This window comes from Podarcis muralis, chromosome 8 (genome assembly GCF_964188315.1).
Source record: "Podarcis muralis chromosome 8, rPodMur119.hap1.1, whole genome shotgun sequence".
NCBI lineage: Eukaryota > Metazoa > Chordata > Lepidosauria > Squamata > Lacertidae > Podarcis > Podarcis muralis.
The window spans coordinates 78,795,754-78,817,705 of NC_135662.1; the positions used below are offsets into that span (position 1 = coordinate 78,795,754).

Sequence of the window (21,952 nt, forward strand, 5' to 3'; positions counted from 1 at the left end):
TTGTCAAGCATCTGCGGACCATAATTAGTAGTTAGTGGGCCACGTTCAGCTTGGTGGGTCATATATTCTGTAGACCTGGCTTGTAATGTTTCCTTGGGGCATAGGATTTATTGGGATTCAGCCAGCTGAATACTTCCACCTGCAGGGGGCGGGAAACCTAGCTATGGTTGAGCACATCCATTCATTCCCAAGAATTAATCTTTTAAAAGGAGAAGTTCATTATGGGCTCTGCCTAGAGACTTCTTCGCTTGTAATGAATGTGGAGCAACTCCATACATATTCAATGCCTTTCCTCTGCAGAACTGAGCTAATGTGTATGCAAAAAGTGAGCTCTGGAATGGTTTTCCCTTATATATTTTTCTGGTTATTATATGTGTGTACATAAAAACTAGATGAAAATAAGGTCCACATTAGTTCAGCATTTGGCTTCCAGCAGCAGTTAATTAGGTATGTCTGGGAGCTTATGCGCAGGTCATAAATGCAACGACCATGTTACTTGTCCTCAGCATCTGATATAATAGCCTTTGTATGTTGAAGTTATGTTTAGCTTTGGAGGCTAATAGCTGTTGATAGTTCTATCCTTAATGAATCTGTCATATATATATATATATATATATATATATATATATATATATATATATGAGAATGATGTTTAGGATAGCAGCCAGCACCACCCTTGGGATTTGTTGTTGCTGTTGTTGTTTAGCCGTTTAGTCGTGTCCGACTCTTCGTGACCCCATGGACCAGAGCACACCAAGCACTCCTGTCTTCCACTGCCTCCCGCAGTTTGGTCAAACTCATGCTGGTAGCTTCGAGAACACTGTCCAACCATCTCATCCTCTGTCGTCCCCTTCTCCTTGTGTCCTCCATCTTTCCCAACATCAGGGTCTTTTCCAGGGAGTCTTCTCCTCTCATGAGGTGGCCAAAGTATTGGAGCCTCAGCTTCAGGATCTGTCCTTCCAGTGAGCACTCAGGGCTGATTTCCTTCAGAATGGTGGATAGGTTTCATCTTCTTGCAGTCCATTGGACTCTCAAGAGTCAGTCATATGTGGACATAAAAACCACATCTGAACAATCCGTTTGCGATATAAAGCACTCTGAAACGGGGGCTTGAGTCTAGTTTCCAGAACTTGGTCTTGATAATTGGCCACGGTTAACACAATTGCATGTATGTAACATTGCAAAGACCATGTAAAACATTGTAATAATAATTATTATTTTATTATTTGTACCCTGCCCAACTGACCGGGTTGCCCCAGGTAAAAACCAGGAAAGGTGGAGTAAGGGAAAGGGAAGGGCGCACACGATCCTGTTCCTAGATCTCGTAAACATCAGCACCAGGTCACTGTGCACACCTGAGTACAAAATCAGAAAGGCAGAAATCAGTATTCAAAAAAGAAGCTATCCTGTTTTGAGCAACATTCCTCTATGGATATTGTTACTGAGAGCAACACAGCACCACCCGTGACCCTAGTTATAGTGTAGACCCAGAGGGGTGTGTGGTCTGGTTCTCTGGTAGTACCACGGTTCTTTTGATCTTCAGACCACTCCCACTCTAAAGAGCAAATATAAAAAGAGTTTGCAAAATAAATGTTTATTCCTTCTGCTGTCCCTCCCTGAAAACACTTTTGCTGTTTTCTTATAAACAAAGTCATATCTTCTTTCTGCTGCTTTTATTTTATTTTTTAGAAGAAGAAGAAAAAAAACACCAAAGCTTCGAAAGGCACTTCCGTTCCAGACAATTTTGTTTTGAATTTGGGAATTGTCAAGGAGCTGTGGTTAGCCGAAGCAGACTGTGTGCCGTTGCCTGGCACCGTTGCCTAGTAACATCATGCTATCGCTTTAGCACTCAGCCTTGAGTTAGAGTCTAATAATGAAAAGAAAGTTAGATGTGGTCATTTACATCGAAAGAAATTGGTGTCTGTCTGTGTGTCCGGTTGTTTGTGATTTTTTAAAACAGCTATTTTCTAAACTCAGTTTTTCATCCTGATAAATGGGTGCAGAATGGGGTTGTTGTTTTTCCTGCTATGCAGCAATAGTTTTTAATTTTTGTTCTCTTCTTTTGCTTACATTTTAGCAGGGATTGGGGTGTGCTTGTCACCTAGATGTTTTGGTCCCGTCCCCCCACCAGTTTTGCCCAAATGTAGCCTTTTGAGATAAAAATTGCTGGATGTGAGGATCAGAGAACTGTAGAGTTGGAAGGGACCACAAGGGTCATCTAGTCCAGCCCCTGCAATGCAGGAATCTTCTGTGCAAGGCGCTCTGGAGTACGGCCAGAAAGGTGCACAGCTCTAATGCCTTGGATCACCTGGCAAGAAAATGGGACCAAGGGGACTCCAGCTTAAAGAACCGTTAGCAGAGTATTTACCACTGTCCACAGGGTTGTGTTCATGTCAATGCACATACCTGACCATTAGAATTTCCACACAGCAAAGGTAACAGGCATGGAGCCCCAGAAGGCATTGTATGTTCAAAAGGGGATCCCAACAGTTTGGAAAACACTGCCCCCTTTTATTGCAAGAACAGCCAAAAAACACACACAATTATCATGAATATGCAAAGTGAAGAATGTCTGTTTTGGATATTGCGTGACATAGGTAGCTGTTTATGATTTCATCCAAATTGGTTCTCTCCAGAAATCACAATTCTGGTCCTTGATGCTTAAAGAACAAAGACTGTTGTTTTTTTCCACCCCTCAGCTTCAAACGTTTCCTTCTGTTCTTTCAGAACTCTTCAGAATTACTAACAACTTTTAATGCCTTTTAAGTTTTGCTATGGAACAAATTGGGGGGGGGGGAATGGCGACGACGACTTTCAACAGATCAATCAATGCATTCATGTTTTCTACCACAATTTTTCTTGTTTGGCAACTGTCCTCATTGTGCTCAGAAGCATTCACCTGCTTATGAAATTTCAGCACTGAAAGTTGAAGCAAGAGGCAGGTGGAGGTGGGGAGAAATGAGACTGAGACCCCAAAAATGCGATGAGAAGCAGAAATACACTTAGCCACAGAAAATAGAGTCAGTGCGCTCCTGGAAAGGCAATTCTTAATTGTGTGGCAAGCTTAATTTTCAAGCTTAATTGCAGGTGGGGGGGGAGAGTGAGAAAATGAATGAATGTGTGCAAATGAATGAATGAGTGTGCACGTGTGTGTTTATGAGCTTATATGTGGGTAGCCTTGCCCATTTCCCCCCCATTAGTCTGGAATATTAACTAGGAGGGAAATGTGAGCCCCTACAGAAGGAAGAGGCCTCTGCCAAAGAAGATTGGCAAAATAAATTATCGAACTATGCAGGACAAATTAGTCAACCTGAAACCCAAGAAAGAAAGAGGACTTTGATTGTTTTTTTTAAAAGGGGGCAAATGTTTAATGCATATTTTTAAAGCTTTGTGTATAGATTTCTACATGAGTATAACTTTTAAAAGTCACTTAAATGATGAAGGTTTTAAAATTGGATTGTTAAGAATATAAGGTTTTACAAGCATGCATGAACAAGCATAAAACAATGGAACCAAGAAGAGGAGTGGAGGGAAGTCAAGCAAAAAATTATGATTTAAAAATTTGTTTATGGTTTTTTTTCTTTATGCGTTGTTGTTGTTTTTTTGTTATTTTTGGGAAATTAATAAAATGTTATTTAAAAAAAAAACTATGAGGGAATGTGGCCCTTGAGCTGAAAGGTTTTCTCCACCTGTCTTAAATAAGTAGTATCCTTCTGGCTTCAGCCAATGTGAAAGGTAGTTAGAGATCCAGTAATCTTGCAGCACTTGCAATGGTTTGCTGATCATTTGCAACCCAGTCAAGGTAAAATTATTGTATGGCCAATTGGTACAGATCTCTGGCTCCCCTTGTGGATAATAATAACAATAATTATTATTATTTTTATTTATACCTCGCCCGCCCTCGCCAAGGCCGGGCTCAGGGCGGCTAACAAGCAATAATAAAAAACAAGTTGAATGAATACAACTTAAAAACAAGATTAAAATACAACATTAAAATATTGAAACATTAAAATCATGCAGCTGCCGCACTGAGACTGAAGCTGCGAAAGGGATAATATATAGCATTTGCTATCTTGAGTATATGAAGTTATCCTTTCAAACTTGCTTACTCCTCATTGTGGTGTGGTATGGTATGGTATGGTATGGTAGGTATGGTAGATCACTGGGTAGGCCTTGACGATATATCAGTATATTGCCCAGAGCCAGTATGAGGAGCGGATTGCAATGTTGGCTTCACTCAGCTGTATATCGCTGGTGAGACCACCACCTCTCCTAAGTCTCTCTGCTGGCAACGCTCGCTGGAGGAAGTAAAGATTCCTGACTCCCTCCAACAGGCGCTGCTAGCAGAGGGACTCAGGAGCAGGCAGTTTCACCTGCAGTATACCGCTGAGTGAAACCGCCACCCCACTCTCCCCTCATATACTGTGCAGAGGGAGAAACAAGCCTCATCGGTGGGGCGCCAATAGGCTTATTCCTCCCTCTGCATTTTTTTTACTGCTCAGCTGAGGAGGGTGCAATTGCTACTCTGGCAAACTCTCTGGTTAGCACCATCCTTTCCCTCCTTTTGTTTGCTTTCATTTTGTTTAGAGAGCACAGTGTGTGCATATAATTTCTTACTCCACTGCATTGTAGTCCTATTTGTGGGTTTTATCTGAAGCCTTGCAAGGGCTTAACACCACCAGGATTAAGGGGATAATGCATTAGTTTACAGGATACTGGGAAATGAGCTGCAAAGGAAGCTGAACCCCATGCAAGGTGCAAGCCTGTAGTACCCTGCCTCTGCAAAAACCAGACAGTAAGGAATAAGATTCCAGTGCTAAGATTGCAGGAGACTCCTGAGGCAGCTCATTTATTTTCTGCTTCAGCACTGGTAATTGCCTCCATCTCGTGTATACAGGAATTATGTTAATATTAAGGGAGGGGTTTTTTTAAGAATGGGGAAGTATTAGTGCATTCCTAAGGAATGCAATTGCAGAGTGCAGAGGATGCAGGTGGTGCTGTGGTCTAAACCACAGAGCCTAGGGCTTGCCGATCAGAAGGTCAGCGGTTCGAATCCCCACGACGGGGTGAGCTCCCGTTGCTCGGCCCTGCTCCTGCCAACCTAGCAGTTCGAAAGCACCCCCAAAAAGTGCAAGCAGATAAATAGGTACCGCTCCGGCGGGAAGGTAAACGGTGTTTCCATGCGCTGCTCTGGTTCGCCAGAAGCCACATGACATGGAAGCTGTCTGCGGACAAATGCCAGCTCTCTCGGCCTATAGAGTGAGATGAGCGCCGCAACCCCAGAGTCATCTGCGACTGGACCTAATGGTCAGGGGTACCTTTATCTTTACCTTTAAGGAACGCAACTGCAGAGTTCCTTCACTTCGCCGCCTTCTGTTCCGTCTGGGAGCTGTAACAGGAGAGCATCCCCTTACTTCTAGTGTCAAATAATACACATCTGATATATCGTAGCAGCTCTGGAAAGGGGATAGAAAAGGACTGTCCTGTAGCAGGAGCTGGGCTTGCAGCATCACTGCTTTTGGTGAAATCGTTAAGCCAGTGGAATATTCACTGTACAAGCGGTGTTTCAGTGGTTCCTTTTCAAAATCAGGAATACATTCCCAGAATTTGCCAGTGTGTGTTCTGAAGATACATCTCTTCTGCATTTGAAATGCAGTATTTTTAACAAGATACCACAGGGCCATATGATTAACATTTAACAAGCGCAGATCTTGGGTTGGTTTGAGTCTAAGAGGTGACAGCGTTTAAGGTGTGTACCAGTTTTTGCCATATGGCCTGTTACATCTTAAAGCTTAATTTAGCCATCTGCTACATAATGTTTACAAATACATTTTTGCTTGCTTGGGCTAGTACGGAGTTTTCCTCATGTTTTAGCTCCCCAGGGTGTCAACATATTGCGAACGTTATTCCATCATCTGCTTCCAAACGATATCAAGAAATTGTAGCTGTGAAGTAGCTCTGTGTGGTAGAGGTTAAGTGGTGAGATCACCTTAACTGATATGGCGGTTAATACAAGCACCTCACAGCTTTAATCCTTGTCTTTAGTCTTTTATTTATGCCTGGCTATAGTATGGATATTGTGGTAGCTCTATTGAGAGAGGGCTTTATCTCCCCTTTTGACATAATGTAACATGTGGGAAACAATGTATGTTCAGCTGACTAAAATATGGAGTAGCAACATAACTACAGAGACTCCTAGTTTTCCTCTCAGTCAGCAGAAAATAACTCTTATGTTTGGTTACCAGAAGAGATGCATAAGATACAAAAATTGCACTAAACATGCTTGCTTGTTTTTTAAGTTAAAACATGTAAATAGGGTATCCGCATGGGTGGTTGTGTGGGGAAGGGGAAATTTGAGAAAACCACCTTCTCCCTCTTCTGTTCTCTAGCAGGAGCCTTTATGATACTGCAATCTCTTCTATTCTGGATACAGCCCAATTTTTTTCATGAGTATGCGCATTATCTCCTAATGATAGCTTTAATATACGTGCCCTGGGGGATTTCGGTTTTACGAAATCTCGCAATCTGGCGTCTATATAGCACATGACAAAACAGCTGACAAACCACAAAATCCTGCCCTGTTTAAAGGGAGGATGTACTAGGTCAACTCTGGTGTTCATTCTGAAGAATAACTGATATTCGTAACATGGTTTCAGTCTAATATTGAAGATGTGGGCACAAATTATGGTACTCGTTTGAATGTTTACTCCCCCATCTGTTGACAGGCTTCTCCGAGATAAAGCAAATATATTTGGAAACGTGTGTGTGTGTGTGTGTGTGTGTGTGTGTGTGTGTTTTCTGGCATCGCTGAAGAATCTCCCTCACGTTTGAGAAAATCAGATTGTGCAGCAGCAACAGATGGCTGGATGAAGACAGAGAGTGTGACTAACTTGAGCCACTGCTGCCTTGTCATGTTTATTCTTACTTTGTAGTTTTTTAATAGTTAGTTTTGATTTGTTTAAGGTCTCCCCTCCCCCCAATTTGTTAGCTGCTTTCTTTTGCTTGCAAGGTAATCGGGATATAAATTAATTGCGTTTCTGTTTTTCGATGTCCCTTTTGGGGTGCTGTTTCCTCGCAAGTGGTTTTGGTGTTCCCCCTAATGTTCCCATATCAATTTATGTTGCAGCTGGATCCCGGGCTTCTTACACCAGCCAGCATAGCCACCTGGGCTCCGAGCTAAGGGCACTACAGTCTCCAGAGCATCACATAGATCCTATTTATGAAGACAGAGTATATCAGAAGCCCCCTATGAGGAGTCTCAGCCAGAGTCAAGGGGACCCTCTTCAACCAGCACATACAGGCACATATCGCACTAGCACAGGTAGGTGAAAACAACCTACATTCTCTTTCCACCCTCCCTCCCCTTCCTGTCTGGGTAGGTATGCAGCTTTAATTCATAAATTTCTGCGTTTTTGCTGTTCTGTTAGAAACACAGTGACTGAATCTGCGGTCAGAAATTTGTGCATGCTACTAAATAAATAACTAACGTCTTTATTCCCCACCCCACCCTTTCTCATAGTTTCTTTCTTGCACACTTACTTCTTCATTTTTGAGCTAAAATATCATATGACGGCGCTCAGAAATCATCCCTGGCTGCTATACTTCCGTGTTCGCTCAGGGTGTGTGTTACTAAAAAAGGGACAGGGAGACTTTCTCCTATGATGAATAGGCCATTTACAACTGGGTAGCTTAATACAGGTGGGATGGCGAAGGGGGAATTAATCAGACATGGAACATACGTTCCATTCTCACTTCATATGTGTATGCAACATGCTCATTCATTCATTAATACTATATGTCACTCCATGTTAAAGTAGCAGTGTCTGTGGCTGCATTTCAACCAATCAGCTCCATTGATTCATCTGTAATGGTAAAAGCGCATGACCATACATCCAAATGTGTTGGTGTACAATTTTTAGTTGTGGGGAGGTTGTTTCAGCTGTGTGAAATAGCTCTATATTTGGAAACCTGTGAACAGCAACCAAGTCAGTACTGGCAATTAATTTATGAAGGAACCCGCACCCAGCGTGTTCAGAACCAAAATACCCTTCAGACAGACACATCGAGAACAAACAGTAGACATGACTGCAGCGTTATTCATATTTATGGGATGGTTTATTTGCATTGTTGATCTTGTACAGAGAAGGAGTTAGAATTTCCTCAAATCAAAAAAAGACCATTTGCATTGCCAGAAGACTGGTTTGATTTTGCTTTAAGTCTTTTTATAGTCACACTTTTGAATTGTGGAGATTGCCTGCTTTCTTTTGGGGCTAATTTAATTTTGCATTCTCTGTGCACCCAGATATGTCAGAGTCGACCAAATATGAAGGAACTAGCTGCTTAATTTGATATAAACAAGAGGGTCAGTGAAGAAGCACTCAGGTGCTGGTAGTAATGACTGCCAACAGAGTATCAGAAAAGAACAAGGCTTGGAAAGGAGTTGTGCTTATGGCCATGACGAGCAAATATGCTACAACAATAATTAGATTGCAAAGTGAGTAAGTAGTTAATGAGAGGAGTAAGGATGGCCTTGTGTTTGCAGGCCTAAAGTCGATTTATAATCTGTAGATCTGCATTGGGTGGTGTCCTTTATGCAGAAACATTTTTTAAAAAGGAACTGTTTGCCTAAAATTGGCCAATGTTGCATTCATTTTTCAATTTATTACTGTAATTTTTGGAAGTGGGGGAGGTTATAGGCTGTGGTACAGATGCAAGATGTTCCTCTGCTATCGAATCAAATCCCTTTATGGGAAATTTGCCACCTACATTTTCAATTCTGCACTGTAGAAACTGTTAATACCAAATTAAGCAGCAGTCCTGACTTCACTTCTGCCAATGAGCCAACGAACGCAACGTATACTTGTTTTTGTTAAACTGCCTGAGCAACTGCTTTAAGCATATCCAGAAACACAGATCACTTATGTTCACTAAAGGCAGCGGGGAAAGTTATAGAGGGAGGGAGGGAGAGAGAGAGAGAGAGAGAGAGAGAGAGAGAGAGAGAGAGAGAAGTGAAGGATCTGTTCTATAGTGGTACACACTTCTAGTCAAGATAGCTGTGTCCGTGAATGATGCTGTGTCAAAAATTAGCCCTTGATTGTGCTCTGCTGACATCAGTTATGCACAGCCTGTTCGTATTGGCCCTTCCTTTGCAAAAGCCCTTATCAGAGGAAGCAGGAAAAGGCTGCTGAGGAGGCTGTTTAATCATTTGTTTCTGGAGTTGTCTGTCTCTTCTTGTTCTCCATGGTTCCTGAGCCTTCCAGGGCATTTGGTTTTCCAGGCTCTTTGCTGACTTCCCTCCTCCTCTTTTGTAAGTCCCTGGTTGCCCACGTTTGTTATCTTGTCTGAATTCAGTGACCAGGATTACCCCAGGATTGAGGGAACCAGCCACAACACCCTACTGCAGTCATTTTTTAAAACCCACTATTAAAAGCAAGGTGTTGTATTGCAATTAGGAATTTAGGAGTTGCCACTGGTTTTCTTTTTCTTTTTCTTTATCAGTGCCTTTGAGCTTAGATTGCCTTCACTAAGCAGCAAATAATAATGTTGCATTATTATGAATAAAATTGCTTAATTTTGTGGTTGAGTTCGGCAAAACTTTACACTCACAATATTGTTTCAAATAGATTCTTTGAAAGAGAGCAGCTTGCGGTTCTCTTCTTTCTGTCAATGCCTCTTATAGCAGTCACCTGGTCTGCACAGAGAAATAGTGTACCCTAAGGGAAGCCAGGTTTTTGTCTCCTTGAAGGTGGTGACTCTATTCCCGGGTTTCATATATTGACTTTGCTGGACAGAAGGCATTTAAAGTATATTTTCCTGCCTTTTCTGCCCTACTTAGAGCTGTACGTATGCATACTTCTAGTTTGTTGTTGGCCTAGCTGATGGTTTTGTTGAGTGCAGCTGGGAAGTTGAGAGTTCCTTTAACCAGTGAAAGGTTCAGTCATCAGGGAAACAGCTGAAACAGTGGTGGTAGACTCCAGACTTTTTTGTTTTGTTTTAAAAAGTCCCTTAGCCAGCAAATTTGGTGTGGTCTTTTTGAACAAAGAAAAGCTAGGTATCTGAAGGACCATTTTCACCCATATGACCATGCCTAGTTGTTAAGATATGCATTGTGGCCCTTCTCTCCTTTCCACCAGTAAGAGAGGAGGCAAGCATAAGAGAGAGAGATCCTCTTTTCGGTCATGGTTCTGGAGTTGTGAACTCCCTATACATGGCCCCTACAGTGCAGGCCTTTAAGCATGTCTTAAAAGCCACTCTGTTCCATTCTGCCATTCCTTAACAGTGTTTTGTCATTGTTTTCTGAGACTCTAGGCTTCCCTACATTGGTTTTAATGCTTTAGAATGTACCGAAGTGTATCTCATCTCATTGTACACCACCTTGTACATGTTCCAATGAGCTTTGTGTTGAAAGACTATGCAATTTCTACAGACTTTTAGAACCGGAAGAAACTAAGAAGAATTGTTAGCAACAGCAGTGTTCCTTCTTTAAAAAACAAAATGTTGTGGATGATATAAGCCACACAGGATTTTTGTTGAAGAGGCAGTGCCTGGCTGGAAAATTCTGGAAGTGGACATTTCATAAACAAATTTTGAAGAAATCAAAAAGAAGATATTTTCAAACGAAATTCAGTTTAGACACTTAAAAGGAAAGCATCACTTAGGGACAGAAAACGTCAGTCATTGGACCTGTTTATGCATCTCTCCCTGTGACATGATCTGACAAGGATTGTGTTTCTAAAATGCTGGTCTTTGTTTTCAAGTATTTATTTTTGTTTGCTGCTTGCTTTGAAATACTTGAAATTCCTTGTGGATACTTAATTCTGAAGTACATAATTTGTTGTTGTTGTTTAAGCATACATAAAATTAGTTCTCAACTGTATGAATTCTCAAAAAAGCAGCGTCTTTGAATCTGCGAGCTGAGAAACAACTGCAACCACACCATCAGGGTATCAAATTTTGGAACATTTATCTATCAAGGCTCATTTTAGCAGTATCAATCCATAAGCAAAAGTCTGAACCAAACTAAGAAAAGTCAGAGATGGAGATGCAGAAAAATGCCACTTTCAAACGTCTTTTCTATGTTAAAGCTAAATCAGTGCCCTAAAGGTCCAGAGCGTCATCAGAGAAAGGGAAATACTTGAGGCTGCTTCCTGGAAACACAGCAGAACATCAAATAAAAAGCTCCATCAGTGAAAGTACCACAAGAAGCTATCAAGCTGGGAAAGTACAACATTGTTTTTTTGCTCAAGGAACTCTCAAGGAGTATCACTCCTGATCACAGATGTATAATGATCAACCTGAGAAAAGGCAACATTAGTATATTTGCTCATCCTTAGCCATGAGCAAGTTTGGGCTAACAACTTTTTTTATTATTATTATCAGTGCTCAGTGTCAGCATGTCCTCTGGAGGAGTTGTTCCATGTCGGCCTCTTTTTTAAAAATGAGCATTCTCAGGTGCACATTCATACAGGTTCTTGCAGCAACCAATATATCACTATGCTTGAGCTAGGTTGTAAAATTAAGTGTCTGGAGCTAAAAAGCACTACACAATAGCATTTATTTAATTAGTTAAAGCAAGCATTTTTACCCTGCACTTCAGCCAAAAGAGAGTCCCAAGAACAGTCCCATGACCCATTCAAACAAAACAGTGTTTGCCCACAGTCTTAGTCTAAAAGACATACTACAAAAGGAAAGGGGGTGGAGACGGAAGAGGAGGGAAAGCAAACTCAGGCACCAGTTCTTAGCATTGTGCCCTCTTGTGTTGTCCTATATCTCTCAGCTTAGAACATCTACAGAAGAGGGTCTTTATATGCCTAGTCTCCTTGTTTTCATGTGTTTCTCTGCCTTTCAATCACTTTGAACTTTAGACCTGGCTTTAATAGATTGGTGGACACTGATGTTCAGTGCTGCCAAATCTGCATGCAGGTGGTTCCATTTTTTCTCCCCAGAAGCAGAGGCGTCTGGATTAGTTTCACCTGCGTCAATATGACAGACGTCTGGTTATGGAGGTATGGTGTGTTGAGTGCATGTGTGTAAACTGGACAATTGTCCCTCTGATCCTCGGTCCTCTGACAAAACCAGTTGCTGACCAGGGGCATATGCTTTTTTGTTGTTGTTGTTCAGACAATAATCAGTCCTGCTCGTCTGATAATTAGCTAGATGCTTTCTCTTTCTGGACACGGAATGTTGTTGGTCTCCTTTGCAAAGTATGTTTTAATAGAATCATAGAATCATAGAATCATAGAATCATAGAGTTGGAAGAGACCACAAGGGCCATCGAGTCCAACCCCCTGCCAAGCAGGAAACACCATCAGAGCACTCCTGACATATGGTTGTCAAGCCTCTGCTTAAAGACCTCCAAAGACGGAGACTCCACCACACTCCTTGGCAGCAAATTCCACTGTCGAACAGCTCTTACTGTCAGGAAGTTCTTCCTAATGTTTAGGTGGAATCTTCTTTCTTGTAGTTTGGATCCATTGCTCCGTGTCCGCTTCTCTGGAGCAGCAGAAAACAACCTTTCTCCCTCCTCTATGTGACATCCTTTTATATATTTGAACATGGCTATCATATCACCCCTTAACCTCCTCTTCTCCAGGCTAAACATGCCCAGCTCCCTTAGCCGTTCCTCATAAGGCATCATTTCCAGGCCTTTGACCATTTTGGTTGCCCTCCTCTGGACACGTTCCAGTTTGTCAGTGTCCTTCTTGAACTGTGGTGCCCAGAACTGGACACAGTACTCCAGGTGAGGTCTGACCAGAGCAGAATACAGTGGCACTATTACTTCCCTTGATCTAGATACTTGTCAATACTTGTCAAAGATTATACTTTGAAAAGCGGGCTATAAATAACGCGTTCTGAATTGGTACGTCGGGAGTAAATTATTGAGCCCAAGATGTATATGTTTTAGCTGGGGCCATCACCTGATTAAGGGAATATTAGATTATTAATTGTAGATTATTAATCCTTGGAGAGGTCACTTCAGTGCTACACACGTTGGATCATGCCATGTCTTAGAAGAGGTTTCCATTTTATTGAGGAGAGAAGCAAGGGGTGCCTTTTCTAACACTGTTACTCCCACACATAGGTTTTGTAAGACTGCAGTCTTTAACAGTGTCTACTCAGAAGTAAATCCCATTGGATTCAATTGGCTTACTCTCAGGGAAGTGGCATTTGGATTGCAATCTCAGGGAGCAGCTCTAAGAATGGGGGAAAGTTGGCATAATTTGTGCCAGTTTAAGTTAAGCCAAACTCCATTCAGCAGTGGGGCTACTGTTGACTGAGTCAGCTTAAGCCTGGTAGGGGGAAAGCAAGCCTTTAAAATAGAGTTTGACTTTCATCACTCTTTTTGTTGACTTTAATTCTGCCTGTTTGCCAGGACATATGAACAATGCCCGGTCCAATCCCCTCCCACAGCATGCTCCCATAACACCCATTTCTCAGAGTTTACACCAGTGTAAGTTCAACAGTCTTGGCTCAGCTGGCTGAGCAAGGATGATAGAGTTGTACCCTGTATCTTTAGCAGAGCCAGGGTTGGGTAACCAATGGTATCCAGCTGAGCTGGGAATCTGCTTCTTGAGCCAGCTTGACTTCTTGTGTCTACTTGGAAGGGTTCAGTGGAACCTACTCCCAGAAAAGCATGTTTAGGATTGCAGCCTAGCTCTGTTAACGGATTAATTGAATGTAGATTGCTGCCCTAGTTTCAGTCAGATACCTTTTAAACACAAGTGGAAGAAGACTGGAAAAAGTTTAAAGACTATTTACGGAAATATTGTAAAATTAATGAATGTTAGAAGAACGTTGGAATGAAGTGATATGGCTTTAGTAGAAAGGTTATAAGGAATTAAGTACAAATAGATTAATAGAGTATTAAAGGAAAAATAAGGTTAAAATCTGTTAAGATAATTATAGGACAGAAAACAGGGGAAGATGGAAAGGAATTGCTGAAATAATTAATAGAAGTGGAATACAAAAAGGGAGGTGCAAGGAGGTCATGGAAATATGTGAAAGAATTTCTTTTTCTTTTTCTTTTTTATGTGTTTTTAAATTGTTTTTGTTTTGTCTTGTTAGTTTAATGTTTTTAGTGCTATGTAGTGTCTTTGTATTGTAATGTATTGTTTTTTCTTTGTTTTTTTTGTAAGTGTTTAAATTGTTGTAAAAGTAATAAATATTATTTAAAAAAATAAAAAGATACCTTTTAAACACCATTTTTTGTGAAATTGAAAGAAGATGTTTGATTAAATTTTGAAATACTTGATGAATATACCAATCAGATAAATAGGTAATATCCCAGTAATCCCGTGAAAACGAGGCCTCAGATTGTCAGACGTGTCTCCTGTTTCTATGAAAGATAAAAGCCAAGTTAGGTTCATCCTCCATCTTCCTTGCTCCTCTTCTTTGGTGGGATAAGATGACAAAAGAATAGCTTTAAAGCAAATAAAAGCAAATATAAGGCAATGCATTGTAATTGAAATCTTAGAAGGAATAGAATGACAGGCAGCATGTCTTGCAGGTTTTAGAAACTGGAAAAATCCACAGCTGAGATGTTGAGGAACATGGGAGTAGCTCTTTCAAGACAAGGACAAAATGATCTGTCAAAAGGAAGAGACATGGTGGGGGAAGGAACAGGAAATAGTAAAACAGCTTGAATTGTATTGTGCCCTTAGTTGGCCATTGGTTATTTCAAATCAGGTTTCTTTTAAAGACATAAAATGGAATATTCCAATGCAAATTAAATAAACCGGAGGCAGTGGGGATGGGAGGAGGGGTGATTGATGCATCGTTTATGATGGACATATGTTTTTGTTAAGGGTTCTTTCGAATGAGATGTGCTAGAATGATGCAGAAGAAACTCATTGTACAAATTAATTACTGGCATAATTTGTTCTTTTTGAGGTTTTTGAAGTTTCAATGCCACCATTTACCGTAATTTCCACAACTTGTGGGAATTGTGTAGGTGTTATAGTCTGTTCTGCAGCTTTTGTTTTATTAGCGCATTTAATTAAAACTTGATTTTGTGTGCATCCTAGTGTGTCTTAAAAAGACGGCATGCATCTTTTATCCACTTAGCTGGCCTACAAAGATAATCGTAAAAGTAAATTCAACTTCCTTTCTTTAAGGGTGGGTTCACATTGCTGTCTTTAGAGAGGAGTGAATCTGATTCTTTTCCCATGTGCCCTCATTTCTTTCTCTATGTGTACAAACCAGGGGGCATTTAGGGTGTGGGTGTGGGTGTCTTTACCCTAAGCAAAGGTGTTCACCCCTTGGCTAGTTCCACATTAAGAATGGCTTAAGGACTCCACAGCTATGTGAAACAGTGCATCAAACAATAGCATCTTATAACAAATTACAGAATGCATGCACATTTTGGATAATGCAGTGTCAACACACAGATTAAAAGCCCAGCACTGGAAAAGCAGTGAGTAAACCTGAGTGTGAACACAGCTGTAGTCTAGCTAAATGTCTGGTTGCTATAAGGAGAGGAGCACGCAACTCCTGCCAGAACAATGTTTCCACCCACTTCATACTTATGGCTGCTGCTGCTACAACATGGCGGATTTCATATCCCTTTGCCAAATTTTAAAATGTTAAGAAATAAAGTTTGTTACTCTCATTAGATTGTGTGGTGGCACACACAATCTAATGCGTATTAATGCATTAATGGAGATCTCCCCGCTCCATGATAGATGTACTTAGAGCTTTAAACCTGTTGACTAATTTCTACATTTACTATATTTTCCAATGAATCCAGGTGCTAAAATATTATTGTTTCTCCTATAAAAGCTACTTGACAGTTTGTGTAATGGTTCAAATTTTGTCCCATAGGCTGTTGAATGTAGTTTGCTAATGTGAGTCAAAGAAACAATGAAGAATCTTTTAGTGCTTTAAAGACTTAACAGATTTTTTTGTAACATAAGCTTCTGTGGATTAGAATTAACTTTGCAAGAAGTTTGAAGCTGACAGGTGTACATACACATGGGTGTAGAAGGAAATACTGTACCTCTGAGGTATAGCTGGCACTCATTCATTTTCAGTGCTAACGTAAAACATAATTGTTCTCTGAAACATCTGTTGAATGTTGATTTAGTCAGCCACATATAGGAAGAAGCTGGCCTCTCTGTGGTGTCAAATATAGTTTTAGCGATTGTTAAATAATTGCTGTTTTAATTATGGTATCCTTAAAATCTGTTCCTATTTTTTCTGAAAAAAGAATTTGATGAGTGTTGCTGTTTTGAGGTTTAGGTTATTGTAAGCTACCCCAGGATCAGTAACTATGAAGGGTGGGCTAGAAATTTTATCAAATGAACAATTGCATCAAAATGGCAAAGGATAGTCTTCAAATTTAATTAATGCTTAAATGTAGGCAAAGTAGGCACAGAGGCCATTCATAATGGCACAATAGCTCAGTCTTTGGAGCATGAGACTCTTAATTTTAAATTTTAAGCTTTTACGAGCTAGGTTCCCTCTGCAGATGAAAGAGTCCTAGGGAGTTTTAACGAGCTCAGTTTGTTTGCAGGCAAATTCCTTCTTGGTGACCGATTATCCCCACAGCAGGGTTTTCAAGATACAGTGCCCCCTGAGCTTAAGAGCAAAGCCCATGTATAGGGTGGGCAGGCAGAGCTGATCTCCCACTGACCGCATTGCTGGCGCCCTGCACAGCCAGTTTAACTATCCCAAAGGCAGACCAGAATGAAGTCTTGCTCCTTCTGGTCTGCTGCTGAAACCCTGCCTCTCAGAGAGGCCCTCATTGGCTAATTTGCATTCAGAGTTTAGGTGGGGTATCCTGTCATTCTACATGGCCAGCCACGAAGGAGGCGGGGTCTGCCTTATCCTCTGTCCAGGGAGATGGACCGGGCCACAACTGTCCCCTCCACAAAGAAGGGGTAATCAGTCTTTCCCTCCTATCCAAGCCCTCTCCCCCAGGCTCTTTTAGTTTCATAGCAAACAGCTCACAACCCAAGTCGCCTCTCCCCAATACTGTTGGTTACTAGGGTTTTGACCAGTGCTGTCCCTTTCTCCATCCCCCCCCCTTTTCTCTTCTCCCCAGCTGATGTTCAGCTGTCATTCACAGTTGGAGAAGGACTTGTCAAAACATTTGTGTGTGTGTGTGTGTGTGTGTGTGTGTGTTTGCAAACACATAATTTTCAGCGTACCTGTAGACTACCCTAGTGCAGAAATTTCTGTGGGTGGGTGGTCCAACTTTGCTGCTCTAATGATAGTCATGGATCGCCAGTTATTTACATTATTTTTTTATTTCTTAATGACATTTGTATATTGCCTGAAACATAAAGTTCTTACAGCTTACAGTAAATGTGAAAATAATTGAAATACGAGCCAAAACGTAGAACTGTTGAAAGGGGAGGAGAGGTACAAAAGGCTGCTGTTAGTGTGGGCTAATATTACTTTACATCATTGCATTCTTTTTGAATGTCTACTAACCAACAAATTTTCGGTACTGCACCATCATAACCATTGTCATAATTAACAACTACATTCTGTAGTTCAGCTTGCTGTTCCATATACACCCAAATGAAAATTGCATGAAGAAAAGGAATATCAAATCCAAACTAGAATAGATTGAAATGCTGTTCTTAATTTCAAGGTGAAGATGTTTAAAATGTGCTTGAATCCTAATTGGTATATGGTATTTCTAAAAGTCACATGGAATATTCAGGAAACATTGACATGAAGTGTACTTGTAAATTATTTTAGTGCTTGGTATAAACCTCTCTCAGTCCATTCCAGCTCTTTAATGAAATAGCAGTTGTCATTTGATTGGATTGATATGCATCTCCTAAATACATATTTTCAAGAGAAATGGCAAACACAGTTATAAAGTTGAACAATGAGAAATGTCATCCCCAATGTTCTGTTGATGCTGACAGAAACAAGAAAATACGTATACTTTTGCTTACCCATTTTACTTACCTTGTAATTATGAAATATTTGTCCTAATAAAATGGAAGTTGTGCCAGTTTGAAGGTCATAAAGTCATATTATTTTCTCTGTAACTCGGAAAGAAGAAAAAAACCCATCGATGTTACCTTTATTTCCTAATTTGGGATGACTATTCATTGAGGGCAAAACTAGTTCAGTGGACCTGAATCGCTGCTGAATATTTAAAAATAATTGGTGAGGAGGGCAGAAGTAAAAAAAACCTTAACTTTCCTTGCTTGCTGCATCTCCCTTGTACGCTTGCTCCCAACTGTTTTCCCTCTCTACTGCCAGCAACACTTCTCTGTTGGAAGAAAAGTTGCTGAAGGAGGTGAGTTTAAGGGAAAGGTGTTTGGCAGGGAAAGGTGTAATCAGCCTTCCTTCATCCTTCCAAACCAACGGCCTCATTTCATTACAGTTTGCATTTATCAGGGACTTGGGTTCCTAATCCTGGGTCCTTCGCCAAAGGTTCAGTCTGTTTGTAAGGTTAATATGAACAGAAGGGAGGAAACTACTGGGAAACCTCTAAGATATTTGATCAGACTTCATTCTTTCTCTCCCCTCCCCTTTGTTGTACTTGTGGTTTGGCCTCCTGGAGAACTTGTTGTGCAGTGGTAGGTCAATGGCAGGGTGAGAGGCAAGAACTACAATCTGTGACTATTTCCTTTGAAATAAGCCTCATGCATTGAATGGGATTTATTTTATTTTATTTTTAAAGTCAGAATGCACAGAATTTCAGTCTTGGTTAACTGCAGTTTTCAAAAAAGTTTAAGAAGATTTAAACAGTACAGAATGTATGCTAGCTTGTTATTTTAAGACCACCATATCAAACCCACTGAGAACCAATATAATTGGGCTTTTTTCTGTCAACGATGACCTTTTTTAATCACAAATGTTCTTACTCTATAAAGTACAATTGCATTTTGCATGGAGTTTACAGTCCAGGCATGGCACATACATGCAAAAACACCAAGCAGGTCCCTTTCAGTGTGCAGGCTTTGAAGTGCTCTTATGAGATATTTTGGGACCATCCAAGTTCCCGCAAGATCTTGGGAGAGCATCCCGGATTCTGCACTCTGAGAGGGACTTGCCCAGTAAGCAAGGAGGAGAGCTTGCACCAAGTGCAAAAATAGCTTCTATGCTCTCCTCCCTGCGTTCATTTAATCTGCAGTTTCAGCTTGCCAGCTTTCAACCATGCAAGGTTGAAATTGCACTAGTTAATGGCGCATAAGACGCGATCGTACTGTAGTGACAAAAAATCTGACCACTATAGACAGAAAAGAAACTCCTAGGATTTGGCCCGTATTTTGAATAAATTTCGATCTTGCCTCAAACATCTTCACTTGGAAAATGAGTGTAATAAAAGACTGAGTGTTATTTCACTAATTTGAAAAATAAGCAGCTCCATGATTACATTATGGCTATTAATAACCACCAATGGGTTATGTTTCACTTCTAGTGCAGGCAGATAATCTGAATATGGTGTTGGGGCATTTGAAGGTTTGATATGGAAAAACACTGTTAATGCAATTTATATGCATTGTCTTCATTATTCCTGTGTAATCTTAGCATGAAGAAGAACGTGGCAGGTGATCTGCATGGGACTACAGTTCCTAGGTAGCAGTTTTGCCTTTTTTTAAAGTGTTCCAAGTTTGGCAACCGATAAAGTAGCACTGTGATGCCTAGGGGTTTTGTTTGTGTATGTATTTACCTATGGCTAGTATTCTTGAACATGCTATGAAGCAGTTAATCTTCTGGCTAATAGATGGGATGCTTCATTTAAAGCTTTTCATTTGAACTGTGTTTCATGATGATTTCAGGAATGACAATGTTCTTTTTTTCTCGTTCTTTTCAAACCCCTGTTTATATGTGTGTATTTTTTTCCTCTGCCTAGACCTGGTTAACCATTTCTGTGAACAGGTCCTCAATTTTTTACTTTGTCCCTACTTTCCTGTCGTAGCCCCATCTTCCCCTGGTGTCGACTCCGTACCCTTACAGCGCACAGGCAGTCAACACGGCTCACAGAACGCAACAGCGACCTTCCAGAGGGCCAGCTATGCAGCCGGCCCAGCCTCCAATTACGCAGACCCCTACCGACAGCTGCAGTATTGTCCTTCTGTTGAATCACCATACAGCAAATCTGGACCAGCCATCCCACCTGAGGGAACCTTGGCTAGGTCACCTTCAATTGATAGCATTCAGAAAGATCCCAGGTGGGTAAAACCTTACTTCTATCTACAGCTGTATGAAGTCATAAAGAGGTTTGCAGTGGCAACCGGTTTCATATTTTACAAGTGTGTTGTGTTGTGTTGTTTTATTTAATCAGATAAACCAAGCGGTCGCTTGAGATTCTTTGACTGCTGTTTGGTTAGCACTTTTGCAACAGAGTTGCCTCTTTAACAACAAAAATCGGGAGAGTGTTTTGGTGCTCCTCTGTGAAATCTTCTGTGAAAATACTTTTTTACAAACACATTGCATGCATTTGATCTAATAATTAAAGGTGATTGTATTACTATTTTTGGGTTATTTTAATGATTACCCATTAACAAAGAAAATTACTGTTTGGGTGTCTGTAAAGATGAATAGTTTTGTAAAAAAAAAAAAGCTACCAGTTCAGCTGGAGTAAAGAGAGTGAGAATGTTTCTATTATCATAGGGACATTTAATTCAGTGTATAAATGTTTGAGCTGGGATTACCGAAGTATGTGCAAAAGACCCTTATTCAAAAAGAATGTGACTGATTTACTTCCATTGGCAGGTGGTGTGACTTTCATGGTTTTTATGCAGAACAAATCTTCAAAAGCTCAACATGCAGGGGTAAAAAACACACACAAAAAGCTTCATTCACTATTAAAAAAAACAACCCAGATGCATTCAAAGTTTTAAACTTTGATGGCAAATTCAGTAGACTAGTAGCTTGTGTTTCTACTTGGAATCTGAAAAAGTTGGGTTTCATACCTTATGATAAAATTTCTGCTCTGTTTGCTCTTGATGCCTCTCATGTTCAGTTTGTGAATGGTTCGGTGTTTAACAGTTCAGACGCATAATTATTAGCCGTGTTTCGGGATTCAGTTGAACGTGGGTAGAATGAAACTGTAGGTGGAGTAAGGGTGCACATGCAATCCAGTCCCCAGCACCCCATGTTTCTCTTCTGAATTTTGCATGGTTAGTGCAAAGGTCTGAAGGTGATTTTTTTAAGCACATTCAATTGAGCACACTTAGAAACCTCCGAGTTTGAGGTGGAGTTTTCATGTATGCCCCTGCCCTGTCCTCATGTCCATGTGAATGCCTGAACACAGTTATGGGCTCAGTATTGTTTAAAATGCAATTTTGCATGCAGGAGAAATCTTCTTGACAATTAACAGCTTGCCTGTATTGTTAGAAAATTGTAAACTGCCTTGTGCATAGTAATATAGAAAGGTGGTATACGAATTAAAAGTGAAAAATAAAAATATTTTGGACACTAGAGAGAGAATAATATTAGCAGCCATGGATAAAGAGAACTGTCAAGTTACAATGCGCATTCCTGTTTCCGTCCAACATCGTCTTAGGGCATTGTTATATAAAAAAGGTCAGTGTCTCTGTACTATTTTCCTTGTTTTATTTTACAGTGTTCCTGATATTTTGCATATTTCTCTTAATTTTTGCGTAGATCTTCCTTTCCTTGTAACTTTTTTATGTTGCGCATAAAACTCTTTCCATAAAGAACGACTTCTTGTAGGTAATAATACAGTGTGTTAAAGTTTATGAAACATAATTTGCACACCTGCGCAGATACACATGACCTTTTGAAAAAAGGTTGCGGCTAACACATATTTGTAACACCACTTTGAAAGATCCTTGTTCTGTTTTGTGCTTTGGTAAAGTTTTACCTACATTAACAGCTAAGAGAGGTTTGGCATTGATTCAGATAGTTCTTGTCTCTTCTCTTATTTTAAAGACTGGTTCATTTGTTGACGTGAAACCCTTACGTGATCACTTTATAGTTTTTATGTTGTGAAGTATTTGTGTGACCAACGCTTCAT

General features: G+C 40.5%; 1 protein-coding gene across 11 annotated transcripts in view; it reads left to right on the forward strand.

Moving 5' to 3' along the window:
• Nucleotides 1-21,952, forward strand: part of LOC114601005 (catenin delta-2) — a 252,358-nt gene that overhangs the window by 21,441 nt on the left and 208,965 nt on the right. For 7 of the 11 annotated variants that reach the window (XR_013394043.1, XM_077933366.1, XM_077933370.1 and 4 more), the window contains exons 2-3: nucleotides 7,127-7,321; nucleotides 19,823-20,141. Coding sequence is in view for 9 of the 11 variants with exons in the window: in XM_077933366.1 (XP_077789492.1) it covers nucleotides 7,249-7,321; nucleotides 19,823-20,141 (392 nt within the window). In the remaining 2 variants the exon portion in view is untranslated. Of the gene's footprint in view, nucleotides 1-7,126; nucleotides 7,322-19,822; nucleotides 20,142-21,952 lie in introns of those variants that run through there. The other 4 variants (XM_077933368.1, XM_028737942.2, XM_077933361.1 and 1 more) reach the window with 2 other exon arrangements.